Genomic DNA, 21,489 nt, shown 5'->3' with positions numbered 1-21,489 from the left:
AGCACTGCCACTGATCACACACACACACATACACACACACACATTAAGACAAGCTGCCGTGTGTTTCTACAGGTTCCATCCTGGCCCGGAATGTGTCTACTCGCTCCTGCCCCCCACGCACCAGCCCTCCTTCTGACCTGGATGAGGAGGAGGAGAGCGGCACAGAGAAAGGGTCAGTCTGCCTTACATTATGACTAAGAACATCCGGGTTCTATTCGTCCATCATCCTCCTGGATATGACTACCAAATTATTTGAATCGACAAATTGAATGCTTTTTCTTTTATTAGATTGCACTGATTGTGTGTGTGTGTGTGTGCGCTTTAGGGAGCGTAAGGTAGGACCGATGAAGATAAGGAAGAAGCCCCGGAGACGTTACACTGATGTAAGTGTTGTGTCCTCCTGCTGGGCATTATGGGTATTACACAACACTGGAAATGTGGAAATTCCAGCATGTCAAAGTTCCTCTTATTCCGACACATGCTCAGTCTCTTTCTCATCCAAACACCTGCAGCTTCCCCGATTTTTCTCAAGTGTTGTTTCATTCTCATTCTTTACTGAAGAATTCTTTCACTTTACTATTAACGTCTTTAACTATTACTTTTAACGTTCCTTCCTTGTTACTCCTTTCTACCTTTGTTCTTCTCCTTTTCTTTTCTCCATCATTTACTTTTCTCTTCCCCTTTTTCTCCACTCTTCCTTTCTGCTCTCTTCCTTTCTCCTTTGCTTTTTCTTTTCTTTTTCTTTTCTCTTTATTTCTTTCGTTCCTTTCTTTATTTTTCTCCCCATTCCTACATGTCTTTCATGCCTTTTTCTTTTCCTTTTCTCCTTCTTTTATGTCTGTACTCTTCCTTTTCTTTTGAGTTCTCTTTTTATCTCTTCTTTTTTTCTCTCTTTCTCTAACTTTCCTTTCTAACTTAATTCTGCCCCTTCCTTCCTTCCTTCCTTCCTTCCTTCCTTCCTTCCTTCTCTTTCTCACCTTTGTCCTCTATTTCCTTTTTACTTATCTCCCCTCTTCATTTTGTTTCTTTTCTTTTCCTTCCTGTATTTTCCATTCTTTACTGTTTTCTCTAGCTTTTATTTTGTTCCATCCTTTCTGTCCTTTCTGATGGTCTAAATAGTGGTCTGGACTTATGGTCAGTTTTCATGTGGCTTTTCAAAAACATTGCCATTAATTTGTCCACTTTTACAAAAATTACTGCATTTTAGCCACAACACAATGCAGCCAGCCAATGAGCACAATGAGCTGTGACGTGCGTTAAGCTGCTGGGTGTTATTAGCTTATAGCATGTTTAGGAATCTGGCTACTAGTCACACTTTTCCTGCTGTTTTGTCATCATTTGTTTATCCAGTCCAGTTCAGTCTGGTTTAATACGGCTCACAAAATCACCCGTCGGTTTTTCCTGTCTTACTGAACCTGCGGTGATTCACCTGTTGTGTTGGGAATGTCGCCCCCTGCAGGACCCCACCAAGGAGTGCTTCACTCTCAAATTTGACCTGAATGTCGACATCATCACGGAGATCGTTCCTGCACTGAAAAAGAAGACGCTGAGGTGAGTCAGAGTGGAAGGTTTCAGACGTAGAGATCTCTATGGATTAATCAACCTCTAAAGAACAGTCAATGACGTAGCCCATGACTGACAAGTCGTCACTTGGACATACGCTTGTGATTTCGGTTGTTGTCCCTTTCTGTTCTGTTATCCCTCAGAAAGCACCTTCACCATACAACTTTACATATCTATTTTTTAAAATATAGTGAATACTAAAAACTTTTTTTTGTTAAACCAAATGATCGTCATGTAATGATCATGATTTGTCTTATGTATGTTTTTTTTATGCTTACTTTGGCCCACCTGTACATGTAGAGAGGTGCTGGGGCCTGTCTTTGAGCGGAAGGGGGTCGAGCTGTCTCGAGTTGACTTGTTCCTGGACCAATCCAACACCCCTCTGTCACTCAGCTTTGAAGCCTACCCTTTCGGAGGACACTACATTAAAGTTAAAGGTAAAGTTTAAACTTTTAGATTTAGGGAAAATTGTCACCTGTTCCAGTGGAGCGTTTCAAACCACGTACCTGTTTATCTTGGCCAGTGTGAACAGTTTCCTGTAGAATTTAGGCAATCATGAATTAGACGATGAATTAGAACTTGATGAAAGCAATTCTACTTATGCAATCTTCATGACTCTAGAGAATCTAATTTCTTACAAAATGTCTTTACAAAACACTCCAATCAACACATCCTTAATCAGCTAGAATACATGAGCACACGCACAAAAACATAAAGCAAGTGCTCATTTCTGTGTAATGCCCTGACTATTGCCTTCTCCTGTTCATTTATTTATTTTGTCTGTTTTTCTCTGGCCGTGCATGTTGTAGCTCGTCCTGGTGATGAGCTGAAGGTGGAGAAGGAAGTAAAAGAGTCTTCTACGCTGCCCAATATGAAGATTTCAGTTGGGGGAAGTCCCTACATCCTCAACCCTTCCCATGACAAGGTTGAACATGGCTCACTTACCCACCAAGAGAGTGTGGACCTACTGGTCAGTATAACTTGTATTTTCTAGTTATATTAGTAGTTCAAGATCATCACAGACCTTCAAAGAATTCATTTATGATTTAACCTTAAAAAGCCATTAAGAACAATCAATGATATAACTTTCTTGAATGTAAAATGTAAAATTGTTTACTTTTTTTTCTTTATTGGTGCAGTTGAAGTCTAAAAACAAAAACAACAGCATCAAAACACACTTAAAAATTGCATTTTAAAAAATTTTATATTATATATTTAAGAAACCTACCAATTCTTAAAATACACTCATCTGGCAACCTTGAGGCAGACGTCTTCTGCTAAACCTGTTGATTCTGGAAACATGGGTTGAAGCCCATGTCCATCAGCAAGGCCTTTCTTATAGCTCACTAACTAAACTTTTATTTAACCTTAAATTTCAACTGTATTTCAATTTAAAGAACAAGAAACATAACTGAATTGAGGGCAAGAAATTGACTTGGGGAGGAGTTGAATTAAAACAGTGCCATGCGTTTCACTACAGAGATCATATGATCATAGACTTTGCTTCATCCACTTCAAAATATTTTCAAACTACTATTTTTCTCTGCCTCTAGTAAACAGCCCACAAATCAACTAACGACATGTGAAATGTATTATTCGACTAGTCTATGTAATCCCTAGCAGCACCTTCTGACCTTCCTTACCAGAGTCTATGATCTCATCACCATCTTTCTCTTTCAGCCAGAAGTGCTGAAGTGCTACATTGGTTTGGGAGATCCAAAAACAGGCCATTATATTTATGATAAATATTTTCCCTTATCGGACAACACAGGTTTTTGCTGCCAACGTTGTGCAATCCTTCTGGCTGGTTTCAGGTTTTTTTTTTTTTTTCCAGTTACTGATATGAATCACTTTTCAGGTTTTGCACAAGTTTTTACATGAAACTTTTTACATGAATTTCTTCGGATCTATCGTGTATAGTTATCATACGACAGACTCCTGTATGTGAGGAGGAATGCTAACAATATAATATCGATATCTATGTATATTGATTTGTCTTCACTAGAAAGGACCTCCAGGCAGGTCATTACCTCTGACTCTACTCATTCTCCAGCTTTTACAGTTTGTTTGAGATTTACTTGTTAAGCTTAGCAACAAAACCTTGTGAGAAGTGTTCTGAAGTAGTCCGCGCGCGCGCACACACACACACACACACACACACACACACACACACACACACACACACACACACACACAGGCATGTTCAGTCTTTGCTCAGGCTGAGTTCTCTCTGTAAGAGGAAATGAACCAATAAGGCAAGACTACACATGTTTGATCCATACAGTGTTCCTCTTACAGGTCTAATGAAAGTGGGCTTTCAAATCCACTACCTTGTTGGGCTTTAACAACACATTACCAAACACTTCATCTAAAGTTCTGAGACCAGGTTTCTGAGAATCTTTTATTTTGGAAATGTTGTTCGTGAGACTTATTTCTCTTCGTTAAAAAAAAATGACGAAAAATCTGGTTAATACTTTTATTACCTTACTTACCTGACATTTCCTGTATTCTAAATTCGTTTTAGATAAAATTTGTATTACAAAACAAAAAAAAACAAAACAAGGTTAGTGGTTATGCGAGTATCTTAGACATGCAAATGAAAGGTGCAGTCACGTGTTTGCCCACAAGTGTGCGCTATAGAGCTAGCATTGGGCAGTTAAACCATGAGATTCAGGATTGAACCTTGTCGTTGCCCTGAAACCGACCTCCATTCTGTTTCCCTAATTTAAACAGTGAAGATAATCGATTCGGATAATTGCTTTCGCCTCCATGCTGTGCCGTAGGTAACAATAAGGTTTGCGTTTGCACATTTGCCTGACGACAAAACCGTTATCATTTGCATTACAGTGGTCCGTGCCAGTTTCCAGCATTCCACCTTCCTCCTCCCTTCTTTTTTCCCTGAAAGAGATTTCACATTGTTCCTTGGGGCTTTTCCGAATATAATTCTACCTCTGTATGCAAATAGTATCGTCTAGGTTCCTCTGTTCACTGAAGGACTAGTGTATATACTGTATATAAGGTGGATGTAGCGTGTTATAATACATTATGTTTATATAAAGAGGCGTTTTAGAAAAGTTTACATGTTCATATAAACAAATGCTATCCTATTAACTAAAAGATTTCTGAGCAAGTTCTCAGGAAGTGCAGTCATGATATTTCACACTTAGACATTATTCATCTTTGCACCATTATTTCCACAATCTCAGTAATTAGAAAATGAGTTGAAAAGGCTTTAGATTTTTGGACCATTTTTGGCTTATCTAGACTTCCCCAAATACATGGAACTGGAAATTGTCAGCCTGCCATATCAAGCAGCTTACTGGAACCTGCTCTTTATCTGCTTTGACCTTGAATGCATGCTTAGAGCCTTTGAATTTGACCATGCACTTGAACTCGGTGTTAGTTTTTTATAGAATTGTCAAAAAGCAGTGCTACAGAAGTGTGATTGCAGATTGAGATCCAACCTGAATAAGACATAACACCCCACTTCAGTACAGAAGCTGGACAGCACTCTACCTGCTGTTCCTCCTGAATGTTTCTGATGGCTCTTGTTGGTTCACAGAAACAGTACAACTGTATTTGATCCATGCGTGGTGTCTTCCCCACTGCGCCGTGACCCCTCACCAAAGCCTGACCTTTTAGAACAAACCCACCTCCCCGTGGAGCACAGGGGCGCTAATGACCCAGCAACTCCTCCCTGAGCTCTAATTTCCCATGTCTGTTGCGACGACCTTTACAGTTACCGTTTGATGTGCACCTGATTTTACTTCTTTCAGAACGCTTAAAGGACAAATGTCTCACAAGAGTGGGTTTTTGGTCAAATCCCTGTTCGTGTCCAATGTTCCATGTTCTTTGATCCTGGTCCTGAAATGTTTGCGTTTACTCGGTCTGAGGTCGAGTCTAAAGCAGACCCAGACCGTGAACACAGGAGACTGAAGCATAATCTTTGTCAGTATTTGGGATAAATTTACATCCGGAGCCTTGGTATTTAATTATGTAAAAGTACCTGCATGCTATGAGATCCTAAGGTTCATCAAAATAAATGTTTTAAACTCATTATTTAGTTTATTAATTAGCTGTAATCAGTTATAAGGTTACTAATGCAAAGTTTGATCATTATCGATAACAGCACATCCTGCACATCCTTTTATACCACTGCAGTAATTTATTAATGATCAAAGCCTAGTTGCATTTAGGTTCTAGCCAAGTTGGTTTCAGTTATCCTATCTGTACAGAGTAAAGGAAAATGTAAAGTCCTCTGTCCTGTAAAGACTCCTTACCTAAATGTTTCCATACATTTGCCACTAGAATTAGGTCAAGTGGAAGTCCCTGTGTAAGCGCTTACTGTAGAAATGACAACGTATCAGAACGATCACCTGAATATAACCCTATGACTAAAATGAATCTACACCTTCTGATCAATCAGATTAAAACTCCAGCCCCACTCTTATATAAGCTGATCTAGCTGGAGCACTTAGGCACGGACGGGCAGTCGGTCTACCTGTTTAATGCAGAGATACAGAGCGCATGACGCTGGCCAAAGGACATCCAACTCCTCAGGCTATCGAGCCAGAAATAGAAATAGATCCATGCCTTGAAGAGCATGAATACTTTTTCTTCAAACATATATTTTCCTTATTGGTTTGTTATAATGGATTATGGACATTGTGAAGATAGTCCTTCTTCTAATTGAATAAATCTGTGCTGTTTGGAAACCCAAGAGGCAGAAGTGAACATAGAGGGAGAGATATTGAACTGGGGTATAGCAGATACCAAACTGTATTCCTGGTTACTTTTATTTTGTAAGAATAGATCGTCAGAAGGTTTACATGAAAGTGAGTTTTACATGAGAGATCAAGTCCAGCGTTACTGAGTAAAGGGAAAAAATCCTACGGTAATATTTGAGTGAAGAAGAAGCCTGAGCTGGAGGCTTCTTATTCATCTCATAATGTCGTATTTATGTAAGATAGACCGAGTGGTTTATTTTTAAAAAAAAAAAAACAATATCCAAATACAAGAGCATTGTGGCTTGGGTTTAGGTCCCTTGGGCTTTAGTAGGTTTTTCAATTCAATTTTTTTCAATACTTTAACACCTTTTATATGGAAAAAATATGAAAGAGAGAACTTATGTCAGCATTAACACATTATGTTTGTTAAGCAGCACAGCCTGGTGTGTGTTATTCTGCTCATACCACAGACAACTATTACAATGTTTTATTTATTAATGTACAAAGTGTTGAGCATTTGAATGGTTTATTGTTAGATTAAATGGTGTGGTGGATCCAAGATACAAGTTAACAACAATAAACAGCCTCACCAGTATCTCTCTTATCTATGTATGTTGATTGTTGAATTGTCCAATGAAATGTGGTCAGAGCTTTAAACGATTTAACTGGATATCTATCTGTCCATTTCTATTTTTAATTTAAATTTTTAATTTTATTTTAAATGTTGCCACATGCCGTATCTGTTCCGTATTGGTACTATTTATTGTCTTTATTGTCTCATGATATCTCGTGACTGATTTTGGATGAAAAGAAGGCAGCAAATGGTTCACACTTTACAAAGTGTGCTTCCCTACAGAGCACATTCATTTTCAGAGCACATCGCAGCCCATTTCCCCAGAGCCCACAGCCGTCTGATGCTTTGGTTTGCACCGAGTTTAACCTCATTATCATGCAATTAGTTTCAGACCATCAGCCCCCTGAGATGAGACAATAGCGACAAGCAAAGAATACACAACTCACAAGACGCACATGTCCCGTCTTTTTTAGAGAAAAAAGAGAGATAACATTGAGAACGAATATAATTACATTCTGATATTATTCTTAGTATGAAATCCTGTTAAAATCCATCCCAATTCTGAATATGAATGGTGTTTCTAAAATATTTTTCAATTTGCATAAAGAAATTCGATGAAACCTTTAATCCAGGTGACTACAGCTGTTCTCTAGATTGGATTCTGAGGTTAATTAAAGTAAAGCACTAATCCTGTGTTCTGTGACTGACTGATCAAACGCTATGGATTTTTGTTTTTCCGCACCGTCTGATTCGGTCACTGAAAGATACAACTCCACTGTAAGGATTTCACGGTCCAGAGTTTGCGCATCGCTGACAGTTTTTTACACTACTTTTTCTTTTGATAAGCAATTACGCATGGTCTGCTGTTCTTCAGCCCTGAGGGGGGGAGGGCTCAGCATTTGCTAAGCAAGCACTCTGAGGACGTTATAACTGTATGTAAATGTGTGTGTGAGAGAGAGAGAGAGAGAGAGAGAGAGAGAGAGATAAAGTATAGAGAGTGGCTAGAGGTGGGAGGTACTCAATGGTCTCTGACTCCAGGAGTGACAGTGATGCTACAGAGCTTAGAGTCCTTCTCTGAAGAGCTCTGTTTTTGGTTGGGGTTTTTTTTTTTTGCTTATAGACATAATGCAGAATTTTTTTTAGTTTAAATATTTGGTTTTTGACCCATTTTGGTTCAGTGCTTTGTTTTATTTGGGGCTTGGAGAAGTCTTTAGATTGGGCTCTGGTCATTTTAATGGTGCGTTTTGGTCGCCTGACTTCCTGGAGAAGTTGGGACTTGCTCCACATGGTCCCTGAGAACTTGCCCGATCCACAACCACCCTCTACACAAAATGAGGTAAGGTCTGTTGTTCAGTTGTTTGGTTGTGTCTTATACGGATTGTCGTTAGCAAAAACTTGATTTCACCCAGCGCGTCCGTTTCCGAGAATTTGGAGAATTCCCCCTTTTTTTTTTTTTTTTGTCTTCCACATTTATTACCTGTGTGCCAATACTCAATAACAGGAAGTATGTCATGGAAATAGAATGTGTATGTAATGGAAAGACCAGAGTAGTGTCAGACCTGGTGACATATTCAGAGCCTTCTGTTGGGACGCAGGCTTATCTATCCCTGGTGATAAGATTCCTCCAGGATGTCACTGTATTTGATCACTGATTAATCTGCAATGCTGTAGTCTCAATAGCTCTTTGTTTTTACCTGTGCATTTGACTAATGGCAGTGCGTGGTGCTGGCCCTGAAACCTGGTTGTTGTTCACAGTCAAGGCTAGACATCTAAAGGCTAGCTGGAAACTTGTGAACAAAAAGTGAAACTGGAGACTTGTTTTTCTCTGTTTCTTTTTCTGGGAAGTTTCCTGTGTTTGGTGGAAGGCACAGGACAGGAGGATTTTTTTATGTTTTGGTTGAGGGGGTCTATGGAAGTTATTACTTTACAGGTTTCCTTGTTGTTGATCAAAGACTGCTGAAAATTTGCGAATTGCAAAAAAAAAAAAATCCTTTCAGGGAATTTTCGGTGACTAACCATTTAGTTATTTAGTTATTAAAATGGTGAGGCAAATTTGAAATTCCTGAGATGTAGGAGATGCCGGATCATTTATACTCCCGCAGCTGTCAAGATAAGCCTAAGAGGTCAGGATGTCTTTAATCATGCTGTAGGTGAGTGGACTCGAATGTTAGGTCTCTGGCTAGCAGGCCGTGTTTGGGCTTGGGTCTACAGGCTAGGAACATTCAGGCATTTCTAAAATAGTGAACAAGCGGTTGCATTTGAGTGAACAATAGACATGATGAGATTGAGTGGATAAAGTGCGCTATGTGCCTATCTCAAGTACAAGCAAGAAAGCTGCATGTGCTGTAGTTTGGGATTTTCCCCCATGTACTTCAGAGGTCATTTCCCTCTGCTAAGAGGCACTGAGATTAGGAGAAACTTTTAGTACTTACTTGAACTAAATAACTGAGACCAGTATCATCGATTCAGCAAAACACTGTAATCATAATATCATGTTGGAAATAATGTTCATCCACTTCTACTCTTGTTACCCGGAATATTGTTAACTGCCAACTCTTTTCTGTTTGGGTAAATCAACAGAACGTGTTCGTTACTCAATTCAGAGCGTAATAACTGTATTAGACAGTTCTGAGAGGATATCTTTGCAACAGATGCTGCGACTGTTAAGGAAGCTCAGTGACGCGCTCTAATTTGAAACGAATCCGAGTTGAGAGAGAGATTTGTCCAAGGAGTTCAGACAAACATGTGGGTGTACCCTCCAAACAAACATGTGGGTGTGCCCTCGTATGCACATTAGCCTTCTGGCTTTCGCAAGCCATGCCTCTTTCTTCCCGCTCACACAAAACAGGACGAGATCCTCCTCGTTGCTATGACGCTAGAGCACTCCTCCTTAGTATGCAGCCAAGCAGTCTCAATCACAACCGGACAACAAGGACGTTGGGGATCAAGAGCTGTAGTGATCCTGTTTGCGAGCCTTGAGGAACTCCATCAAAAACAAAGGAAGCAGAAGCGACGGTGTTTGAGCTAGGGAGACCTTTTGTTTTTCTTTCCCACCTCCAGACTTTTTCTTGGCAGAGACTTGTACTGCTGTCCTTGCAGCTGCTATGGTGGCACAGCACAGGTTTATGAGTGTATAGGAGTGAAAGAAGGAGAGGTTAAGAGTGAGGGTTGAGCAAGAGAGAGAGAGAAAGAGCATCGGCTGGCTCTGCTATGGGCCAAACTCTGTGAAGCTGTTTGAAGGATTACAATGGTCTTCAGTTCCTTTGACATGCCGTTTTCTTCCGCGGTGAGTAGAGCTCAGTATCTCTGAGAAACTGTCATGCTGTTTTAAATCCTAAGTAGATGTGTACTAAAATATCAAAGCGGTACGGGGCGGAAATTTGCCGCATGTAGCAAGTTAATGCATAAATAATTCGCTTCTTTCCATCCTTGATCACAAAAGTCTTGCCGGCTAAGTATTTATTATTATTATTATTTTTTTTTTTCATATAGCATGATTCTTTTTCATTTCACTTTTTTCATCTGGTCTAGTTCTGTGAACTGTGGATTGTCTGTTTTTTGGTGTAAATCGGTCTTAAGCCAATATCACCGTAGCCCTTCCAGCCTGCGGGAGGTAGCCTTTACGCTCGCCACCAGCAGTCCTTCCTCTTCTTTCTCCTTGACACATCCTGCCATCTGTGTTCCTGTCCTCATCCTCTTGCTCCAGAATCCACAGAAATCCCCTCATCAAAGCTTTATCGGTGTCTGCCTTCAGTGCCCCTGGTGCCACAGCTCTAAATATAGAATAGAATTTTAGCATGGCACTTGTATTATTCATCAGCTCTGTTTTTCCATCAAAGTTATGGGTGACTGAAGCAATCGCAGATTTCAACCAATTGAAGAAATAATGCATAGAGTGCCTGACTATGGAAAAACCAGGGAATTTGTTTTCAGAAATCAAACCTTTTAATTTTTGTGCTGAGAATTTCTTCTAGTAGTTTTGCATACTACTTTTTCTGCTGTGCCCATTGAAAAGATGCTAGATCATATTTAATACCATACCATCATAATCTGCTAGTGAAACCGGAGAGTATGCATTCTATAGGTCGCACACTGCAAACACCATCATTCCATTCGAAAGGTATCATTGTTTTTCATCTCCACCGGTTTCCTGTTTTGAGTCCTAACCCCAGAAATGCCAGAGTCCTACTTGGAATGTTGGAAGTCATTAGTAGGGGATGTCACTGTGGGCCGTGGAATTCCACAAGCTTTGGGGACTGGAGGTCATTAGCTTTGTTTTTGCAGAGCACCTACGGCAATAGCCGCAGCAAATGTTTGTTTAGCTCACTGGTCCTCATGAAGATTACAACTGGACGAGTGTGTGACGCGTGACTATGCTCTATGATAGGAGAACAATACGGTGTGCGGACAATGGAAGGCTATTTCCAGTTTGTTTAAGGAATCTTTCCTCATCCCCGAAGATGAAGTAATGAGGAAATGACAGTATATCCTACCCTATTGTGTGGCTAGTCAGGAAGGTGTTTTATGATATCCGACTGCTGTTGATGTAATTGTTTAATAGACGCCGCTACATTGCCGCTTTATATGTATACTGCTTGCTTCTGCTCCATGGATCATCAGTTTTTTGTTTTGTCTTGTTTATCATTTAATAGCATATATTCTGTAAATCCTCCTTTCACGCGCCCTCCTCAGCACCACCCTCGTTGAGCCTTTAATGAAATTCACCTGATATTATTAGTGAGCTCATCTATGAAAACATTATAAATTCCCCTCACTCCATCTTTCTAAGCTTTCATTATAACCGTCCTATGACTTCTTCAGGGAAAATAAAGTTGCAGAAAATTTCAACACTAGATGTCTGTCTGTTTCTTCCTCTCTTGCTCTTTTTCTTACTCTCTTGCTGTCTTTCTCTTGCTCAGGGTCAGGTTCACGCACGTCGGCGGAAGAACATGACCGAATTCCTGGGTGATGCCAACATCCCATCTCCAGACTCCTTGGCTCAGCTCGGTGGTTCTCTTCCGACCATGGCCCTTTCCGGTTACGATAAACACAAGAACCGCAGTGCTAGCCGCTTTAGCGGGTTCTTCTTTCCCTCTTACAAGGTGAGGACCCCGGATTCCCATTTTATACGTGGTATCACCTTTCCCTAAAGCTAAATTACGAGAGCAGGACAGAGAAATGAAGAGGAGTGATTGTCAGTATGTGAGGGGAACATACTTTAATGTCCAAAATGATGGCAGTTTCTCAGAAAGCTTCAAAAACAACTAAGCAGATGCTTATTTGAAAAGAACAAGGCTTCTGTGTATCAGTTAACGTTTTCCACCCTCTGTCACGTCCCACGGGGGCAGGCATGTAACAGATGTGTGACAGGATGAGGCAGTCGCTGTCACTCAGCTGTCACTTTTGGCTTATTTGCAAACACTGTCTTTCCCTCTAAAGCCCAGACTGACAAGAAAGGGACAGACCTCACATCCCAAAGGGACCTGGAAGCTCAAAGCAAGGGTTAGACAGGGCCAATCACTGACGTTAGGTCAGCTTATTGGCTTTGTTTATGCCCTCTATTGTGTAAAAGTGCCAAGTCACTTTTGTAAGTAATTAAGCCTTTCAAAATTGGACAGTTGAATAATTAGCCATTAGCCCTCAGACGTGCACAGATACAACAATGATGGCCCAGAAAGAAAGAATACTTGTAAGGTACCATAAACTACAGGGGTAGTCTTTGTTAATTCATGAACAGAAATCCACACAGGTTGCTATGATAGGTTAATAACTTTTTAATTTAATTATTTTATAACTTGACCTGTAACCGTGACTGCCCTTGTATGTCTGCAAACTAGGAGGTGGATCGTGTGGAGCAGCTCAACAGTAAACTACAGGTGTACTCGTGCCATGGTTTGCCTAAGATGCATCCACAACTCTCGTTCCACCATGACTCCTGGGAAGAGGAGGAAGTGGAGCCAGACCTGACACTAGAGGAAAGCTGGCAGGGGCTGCTGGAGAACCCAGAGGTAACACACACACACATATATGCAAAATAGATGAACACTCATGCATTTTTCTTTCTTTCTTTGGTAGTTGTTTTAAATAACGATCAGGCAAAAGCCTTCTGATATTTTTAAATTCTGGAAAACAGACAAAAAAAGACAGGATGTGTTCGAAATTAAAGGAAGTGAACTTTTAAATGGAGTTTTCTGATTGAGATACAAGAGAAACATATAGTTCAATTTTGGAAGGTCTGTCATTTTCAGAAATGTATACTAGAAGATTTACTACATGAAGGGTTTCCCAGGTTGCCAGGTTGTTCTTGACATTGTGAGTTGAATGTAGGGTTTAACAGAAGTCATGTGTTGCAGACTCTGAGCAGGCGGCAGTTCCACCAGCAAGAGGCGATATGGGAACTGTTGCACACTGAAGCCACCTACATCAAGAAGCTGAAGGTCATCACTGATGTAGGTTCAGATTTACTTCTATGTTTTCAGTTTCACTGTTTTCTTGACACAGATCCATCTTTGGTTTTAATCAAAGTTCACTGAAGGGTAGTAGTAACAAATTAAGTGCGTACAAGACCCCCCCTTTACTTTTTATTTATTTATTTATTTATTTATTTTTATTGCTAGACAATCAAAGCCCATGTGTTTCCTTTTGCCGTGTTTTTGTTTTGTGTTGAGCTCTATGCTGAAATGATGTTTGTGTTCTGTGTTGCAGCTTTTTCTGTGTGGCCTGCTAAACCTGCAGGACTGTGGCCTCCTTAATGAAGTGGAACCAGCCAAGCTGTTCAATAACATCCAAGACCTGGTGCGAGTACACACAGCACTGTGGAGTCAGGTCATGGTACCTGCGCTGCAAAAAGCTCGGCAAGACCGGAGCCTGCTCGATCCAACCGATCTACTCCCGGGCTTCCAGACTGTGAGTCTATGCTGAGTGACCTATGAGTTTAAATGTGCACAGCACCCTCCATAGAACATTGGTGTACTATCATGATTCCGGGCCCTTGTGTTGCCCTGGTCATGTGAATTATTACTAATATGAGCGTAGTAATTGAGTCGGGTTCAGTTATTAGTTATTATACAACAGTGGGGTTTGAAATTTGGTCGGAGGGTGTTGATTTAATTTTAGATTACAGCAGCACTGACAGGAGTGGCAGTTATCATTCTAATCACAGGTGTACATTAATGTGCTCTTTCTAATACAGTATCATTTATATAGCAGCAACTCATTAACAGGAACTTGTACGGGGAATTATTCTAAACAATTGTGGCGTAATTTACCATGGAGTCATTAAATCCCAGTATATACAATATGGTATGTGGGGCATGTGGTAGCTTAATGGTTAAGGGTTTGGGCCACTGATCACAAGGTTGAGAGTTCAAATCTCCTTTTTCACCCAGCTTGCTACTGCTGGGCCTCTGAGCAAGGCCCTCAACCCTCAAATGCTCAGATTTATAAAAAAAAAAAAATGAGAGAGAGAAAAATAAATTGATATTCTGTATTTATATACATCAAGTATGATGGTGTTAATGTTACCATGATGTGTGTGCAGTTTGCATCCAGGTTTCAGCCCTACATGCGCTACTGCATGGAGGAGGAGAGCTGTATGGAGTATATGCGCGCACAGCTGAGAGACAACGAGCTCTACAGGATCTACATCACAGTGAGTTCTTGTATGCTAATAAATGTGCTGCCAGGGGTCCCTTTATCTGTAAACTACAATTACACAGACTTACGTACATAATCCAGATGCACTGTCAAGTCTAAATTTCTTCTTTCAGGTATTTTTTTTTTTAAATCCTTAATATAATCTTCCCTTCTGCTTATTGCGTACAGTGGGCTGAGGGAAACAAGCAGTGCAATCGGTTGAAACTGACCGACATGCTGGCGAAGCCACACCAGAGACTCACCAAATACCCCCTGCTGCTCAAAACCATCCTGAAGAAAACAGATGATCCTGCAGCAAAAGACTTGCTCCTGAGCATGGTGAGGGGTCGTTATATACCACCTTAAAGGGTTTGTGACAGGCTTGTGTCCTGAATGTCACTAGACTTATATGCTAGACTGTTATTCATATGCGATCGGTCTCATGAACGTTTGTGTGTTTGCCGCTCAGGTGGCATGCGTCGAGAGCTTCATCAACAGTGTGGACTCTCAGATGCGCCAGAGGCAGGAGCGGCAGAAGCTGGCGGCCACTTCAGCTCGAGTAGAGACCTACGAGGCAGTGGAGGGAGCCAGTGAGGAGGTGGAGAGGGTGAGAACAGCTTTCTATTCAACAATCCATTTCATCAGTTATTGTTGGAGAATACTTTCATGTATTAAATTATATTTAATATTTATGGGTACACACAACCAACTTGCATGCTCAAAAATAAAGGAAGCAAAACTTTTATTAGAAAATCTGATGAATTTATTTTCGACCAAAACAAAACATCTAGATGAAATCATGTTCCATTCTCAGATCCTGAAAGAGTTTAACCACATGGACCTGACGGCGCCTATGATTGACGTCTCTCCAGAGGAGACCAGGCAGCTCCTCCTAGAAGGAGCACTACGTATGAAAGAAGGCAAAGACAGCAGGGTGAGCAGATGCCGCCGATATCCTTTGAATTTGAAAGCTCCTCACGTGCATATCATAGTGAACAACGCATGCTGACATTGCTAATGTGTGTCTACTCTTCAGATGGAAGTCTACTGCTTCTTATTCACCGACCTCTTGCTCATCACGAAGCCCGTGAAGCGTTTGGAGAAGGTGAAAGTGATTCGGCAACCCCTCCTTCTTCATAACGTTGTGTGCAAGGAGCTCAAAGATCCAGGTTAACACACACACACACACACGCACACATTTGGTAAAACAATCACTGAATTACAATTGTTGTGCACATTGTACACCAGCGCATTCATGCAATTAGTTTGGTTGCACCGAATGGTGTGTAAATGAAAAAAGGGAGAGCGGTCACAGGATGGTTACGCTAACACAAATAACCACAGAAACACATTTCAGAATGCACAAAAAAGACCACATCAGGTTCCACTCCAGTCAGAAATAAACAGGAGTCTGAGGCTACAGAAGGCACAGGCTCATGGGACCAGATAGCTGTAGATTAGGAAAATGTTGCCTGGTCTGTGTACATGCTCGATTAGTTTCTGAAATACTAAGATTGGCCCTTCTAGCACCAACAACCAAAGGGAGATGAAAAAATTAGTTCAATGAGTTCACACAATGTGACCAACATGTGATCTGCATGATCGTAGACACTGCACTGCTTCCATGTGATTAGTCAACTGGACAATTGCATAAATGTGCAAAAACGATGTTAATCTACTGAAAATGAATGTATATTCTAATGGTTTCTTAATGTAATGTTATTCTCCCCATAGGTTCTTTTGTTCTCATATACCTCAATGAGTTCAAAAGTGCTGTGGCTGCCTACTCATTCCAGGCCAACAGCGCCCCCCAGGGGCGAGCTTGGATCGACACGATCAGCACTGTGAAGGTTTGTACTTACAGAATGTCTTTCCATCCTGCTACTTTATTACATAATTTGAGATAGTATTTGATTGATCAGTGACATGCACATCCACTGACTTTTCTTTTCTCGTCTTTCTTCAGACCCAGCTACAGCGGCTTCGTTGTGAGGAGGCTCGACGGCACCAGGCTGGACAAAAACCAATGCTGGTGAAAGAAGAGGAGGAGGATGGAGGTGAACAGAGCAGTAACTCAACTGCCAGCTCTCCACGCCTTGGAAGTAAAGGACAGCTTAACACAGGGTATGCTTTTCTCCAGTGGGTTAAAATGTTTGCCCTCTTGTGGTCTTATTTGGGTTGAACCCTTAGCACCAGTAATCCATGATGTACCATTAAACCTTTTGTCCTTCTATTGTCCATTCCATGAATTTTAATGTGAGTAAATAAGTTTTTCTAGTTGTTTGCTAAATAGTCTTAGTTTGAATTTGTGGACCTTTGAATAGCATCAACTGAGTAAAATAAATGAATTGTCTTTTTCACCTCAGGAACTCGGACGGTTCCACAGAGACGCTGTCCGTGATGGAAACAGAGGACTCAGGAGCATGCTCAGATCTACAAACTGATTCTGACACACTACCATCTTCCCTCCCCAGCAGCGTCGAGCTTCAGCCTTCCCAGCATGCCCCAGAGGGCTCCGACCTTGACCCAGATCATCGCAGTCTGTCTATGGACAGTGCCTATGGCACACTTTCCCCTGAGTTGCTCCTGGATCTGCAAAATCAGACACCCTCGAGCGAACAGGAGGAGACTGAGGGAGACAGTGGAGCGGTAGCAGTGGAGGATGAAGAGAAAGAGGATGAAGAAGACGAAGAGTCTGATGACCGGAGCTCATCAGACTCTCGAGTCTCAGTGGCATCCCATCTGAAACCCAGGCGGCGTCCACCGGTGCAGTTTCGCATGCATTGTCTTCAGAAGCTGGAAAATAAGTCTCATTCAGAGGACAATCTGTTGCAGCGGGTCAATGGGGAGGACACGCAGGGCACAGGCGAAGACGTTGCACGGGGCTCAGATGCCCCTTACCAGCTGGGTCTGGAGTGGGCAGAAGGGCTGGCACACAGCAAGAGCCTAACCGAACTGAGCATAGCTAACACAGAACCGTCTCACCAGATAGAAACAGAGAGAACGCAGAGCGAGCGACTGGCACACAGCTTGCCGTCTTATGTGTTCAGGAACACACTGAGGCGGCGCAACTACAAAAAGGACAAAAAGAAAGACGTAAAGGACCGCAGCGGCTCAGACGGAGAAATTACACCTCCAAGATCTCACGAGGAGACCTGTGGTGCTTCAGAGGATGACCTGGGCAGTGGGAAGAAATCACAGCAGCACAAGAAGCTCACAGTGGCACAGCTATATAAAATACGCACCACACTGGTGCTGAACTCCACGCTTACGGCCTCGTGAGTAGCGTGTTTGTACAATTGCTCACTTTTACTAGTGTTAATTCTTAAGTAACCTAGGAATCATGGCCTGTAAATTTAAATGACATTATTATTACCAGTAGTAGCTGTAGTAGTGGCATTATTATCATTAATAATAATAATAATAATAATAATAGTAGCAGCAGCACTAATTGTAGGAGGAGAATAAAACCTTACTTGTATCAGTAGTATCAGTAAGGGAAGCTACATTACCAGTACTATTACTACAGTTAGTAGTAGCACAGTGATATCATTAATATTAGTATTAGCATAATTCATTGTAGTAATGAGATATAAGTAGCTTTAGATGTAACCGTATTCCTATTAGCATTTAATAGTAGTAGTTGTAGTAGTAGAGGTAGACTAGTTGTTATTATTAATAGGATGAGGAGGGTTAATAATATTAATAGTAGGCAGAGGACTAGTAATATTATTTATTAGTAGTAGTAGTAATAGTATATCTAGCAGTAGTAGTAATACTAATAGCAAAAGAAGGTAATGTTATAAGTAGTAAATACTACTACTAAGTAATTAGTACTAAGTAGTAGTATTGTAGATTTAGTATTAGTCATATAATGAGTAGCGTTAGTGTTCGTAGTAGTGTTAGTGGGAGGAGGATGAGTAGTAGTGGTAGTAACTCTGAATAACACATTGTTCTCTTTCTGCTCTGTCTGTAGGGAAGTGTAGAAGCAACCAGTTCGTCACTCCACGAGCAGCACCACTTTCAGCCTGATTGGACTGACTGGCTTGCTTCCCACATGAATCCAATGTACTCTGACCAATGAGCTTTTTTTGCACTTTTTTAATAATACAAGTAGCTTTTATACAGAGGGAGCTAAACTTTAGGAGAAAAAAGATCTTGAGTAAGATGCAGAAACATGGGAAAAGTTCCAGCCTTACTATGGTCCATTTGTGCACTTGGACCTGATCAGAAGGAGGAAAGGACACAAAGCTCTTAATCACAGTGTTTTTTTTGTTTTTTTTTGTTAGTTTTTTTCTGTACAATCTTTACACATTATTCTACAATGGAGAAATACCTCTGACCTCGAGGGGAGTTTCATTTCAGGTTTGTGCCTTCACCCTAAATTTCAGACTGTCTACGTGACTTACTGTACATGGTTCCGTCAGTGCTTACGAGGCCATGAGTGTTCCTCTAGCTGCCATACATAAGCAACGGGAAAAGGGAAAGCCATACGGAGGTTGTCTGTACGAGGAAAAAGCCAAACCAAAAATTAGGCTCTAATTGCACAATTTGAGTAATCTGTTAACAGCTCACACCTTCACTGTATTTCTTTTTGTGTGTTTGTGAATGTTAATGTGTGTGATGTTGACTGTGAACATGTAATGCCACCAAGGTTGAAAGTGTGTGTGAGAGAGAAAGTGTGTGTGTGTGTGTGTGTGTGTGTGTGTGTGTGTGTGTAAATTATGACCTAAACTACAGGCTGAAACCAAAAATAACTATTAAAAAGGTGGCATGATAAATGACTTGAGTAGACACTTAAAGGATATAAAACACAAGGACCAGTATTAACAGTAAAGCAGCAGTGATTGCTTATTTAGCGTGTTCTTGTTTGTGTCTACGCACGTTCTACTCAATACTGTCTCATTATCTCTGCTGTAACTCCAGAGTAGCGTCTGTAGTATTAAAGAGATGAGGTGAACTGACACCAGTGTGTAAGTAGACATTGTCAGGATTCCTTACACAAACAATAGAGTGACACCAAACTAAATTCCTTCATTAAACTTAACGTCACCTGAGTTTTGTTTAAAGACTGAAAAACATGATCCGGTTTTACGTTTAGGGAAATAAATGTGAGAAAGTCCTTATCAAGGCTTTACTCGCAGTCTCTTTAACCCTGCTATGATATATTTCCCACTCATTTTGGGTCCGTATCATATGATTTACCTTTATATTGATTGATAATCAACTGATCACAGATCAGCACTTATTAGCAACCAATTCAAGACACTGACATGGAACAGGATTTGGATTTAGACTGAATTTACTTGGTTTCTGCAAACCTCACATTAACATTAGGGTTATTTATAAAAAAATAATACACAAATGACCTATTATTAATGTTTAAAGGTGTTAAAATTACATTCTGCCTAATTTACTAAACCAAATCCTTATAAATGTACTATTTGTAAATTTGCCCAAAATTAATATTGTATTAATTGTCTTTTTGTTTCATAATATTTATTAAGCTTGCTTTGTTTTTATATCTGAAACATGGTTTGTAAATGTATTGTTTATTTCATGCCTTTTTTTTTCCAAGTTGTTTTTCAGGTTAATTGTGTTAAATTGTTATTTGTTTAATTAAGAGGTTAATCTGCTGAGAACCAAAATAACCTTGTTCCCAGTTATGGGGAAATTGTCCTGCATGTAATAAAAAGGCATCTGATCTTATTTTAAGGATGTCTTGGGTTTTTTTTGTGTGTGAAATCTATCCATTTATTTATTTATTTGTTTTATTTGTTTGTTTGTTTTTAATGCTACGAGCAGGATGAAACATGCACTAAATCAGATTGTTCTGGTTAATAATGTTGTGCTCTCTTTAGACTATGCACCTAAAAATTCATATAAATGTGCAATTATTTGCATTTTCATTTGCAAAAGTTAATGATCACTCGCTTTGGGTTAGAAAACATTTGGATAGGAACACTCATTATAACTGGTATTGCTTTTCCTATTGGCCTCCGGCACGTCACCACTGTCACAGCTGATTTCCTCAAAAACATAGTATTGTCTCTATATGCTGCACGAAATACACACAACATCAAATGAACACAATTCTGTTTCATACATTTAAATAAACACATGATGTTGCTTTCCTAATAGTGAAAGCATTAAATAAATATATAGTCCTGTCATTACATAATAGATTCCTGGTTATCATTTGAATGACCTCTGACACCTGTATTAACATCCCCAATTGTTTGACCTGTGAAAAATCCCTGGAGCCGAAAGCTTCGGACATTGTTGTGTAATATAAATTCAAATATTTATCACGTACACAACCGTAAACAGGTTGAAATGTAGTCAAATGCTTTTTTTTAATTTTTTTACTGTCCACATCATAGAAATAAAATTAGTGAATAGAATTTCAAGTATGCCAAAAAGATGTGAAAAGTACTCATAAATAAACTCTCTAAATATTTAGAATTGGAAACATATAAATGCTCATATTTGGATGCTCACCTTCTCCCATGGTTTGGTTCATCCCCATATGTGTCGATAACCAATCATGTGTATGGTCTCTGGGGATAGTGTGTTAGTGGTTGACTTCTACATAGTGTGTGTGTGTGTGTGTGACAGAGAGAGAGAGACAGAATGGAATGCAATCTCAAAAAAAAATAAAAATCTACCTAACCAACCTACACAGAGGAAAATAGAGTGACCCTATTGAAAAGCTCCAAGTACCAGGGGTACTGAATATCACCTTGTTCATGTAATCACACCCACCAAACCTTACAAAGTGACCATATGACTGGTTTTGCTCTTTATACTGTTGTCATACAGCCGTCGCTCAGCCAGTTCCCACTGGTTCTGAGTGACAGGGAGCCTCAAGTTATCTTGTGTTGGGGCTTCAGACTTCCTGGAGAGGTCTGTCTCTATGGAATACCACTGAAGAGGAAGCAGTACTTGTTGAATGGCATGCCATGGTGTCTGTAAGCCTTCCTGTAGCCC

At 40.4% G+C, this 21,489-nt stretch overlaps 1 protein-coding gene across 4 annotated transcripts in view; it reads left to right on the top strand.

Moving 5' to 3' along the window:
- plekhg5b (pleckstrin homology domain containing, family G (with RhoGef domain) member 5b) overlaps positions 1-20,208 on the top strand; it is a 57,644-nt gene extending 37,436 nt beyond the window's left edge. For 3 of the 4 annotated variants that reach the window (XM_060893772.1, XM_060893774.1, XM_060893775.1), the window contains 18 exons: positions 73-172; positions 326-383; positions 1,460-1,551; positions 1,864-2,000; positions 2,373-2,533; positions 11,784-11,966; positions 12,702-12,872; positions 13,218-13,313; positions 13,570-13,770; positions 14,405-14,515; positions 14,689-14,838; positions 14,969-15,106; positions 15,314-15,433; positions 15,536-15,668; positions 16,234-16,349; positions 16,466-16,623; positions 16,866-17,777; positions 18,476-20,208. In XM_060893772.1, coding sequence (XP_060749755.1) covers positions 73-172; positions 326-383; positions 1,460-1,551; positions 1,864-2,000; positions 2,373-2,533; positions 11,784-11,966; positions 12,702-12,872; positions 13,218-13,313; positions 13,570-13,770; positions 14,405-14,515; positions 14,689-14,838; positions 14,969-15,106; positions 15,314-15,433; positions 15,536-15,668; positions 16,234-16,349; positions 16,466-16,623; positions 16,866-17,777; positions 18,476-18,485 — 3,047 coding nt within the window. In that variant the 3' untranslated portion in view covers positions 18,486-20,208. Of the gene's footprint in view, positions 1-72; positions 173-325; positions 384-1,459; positions 1,552-1,863; positions 2,001-2,372; positions 2,534-11,783; positions 11,967-12,701; positions 12,873-13,217; positions 13,314-13,569; positions 13,771-14,404; positions 14,516-14,688; positions 14,839-14,968; positions 15,107-15,313; positions 15,434-15,535; positions 15,669-16,233; positions 16,350-16,465; positions 16,624-16,865; positions 17,782-18,475 lie in introns of those variants that run through there. The other variant, XM_060893773.1, reaches the window with a different exon arrangement.
- The last annotated feature ends 1,281 nt before the right edge of the window (positions 20,209-21,489 follow it).

Source organism: Tachysurus vachellii, chromosome 19 (assembly GCF_030014155.1).
Source record: "Tachysurus vachellii isolate PV-2020 chromosome 19, HZAU_Pvac_v1, whole genome shotgun sequence".
In the NCBI taxonomy this organism is placed as follows: Eukaryota; Metazoa; Chordata; class Actinopteri; order Siluriformes; family Bagridae; genus Tachysurus; species Tachysurus vachellii.
Note: the sequence above shows the minus strand (reverse complement) of the source record. Positions and strands in the feature narration are given on the sequence as shown.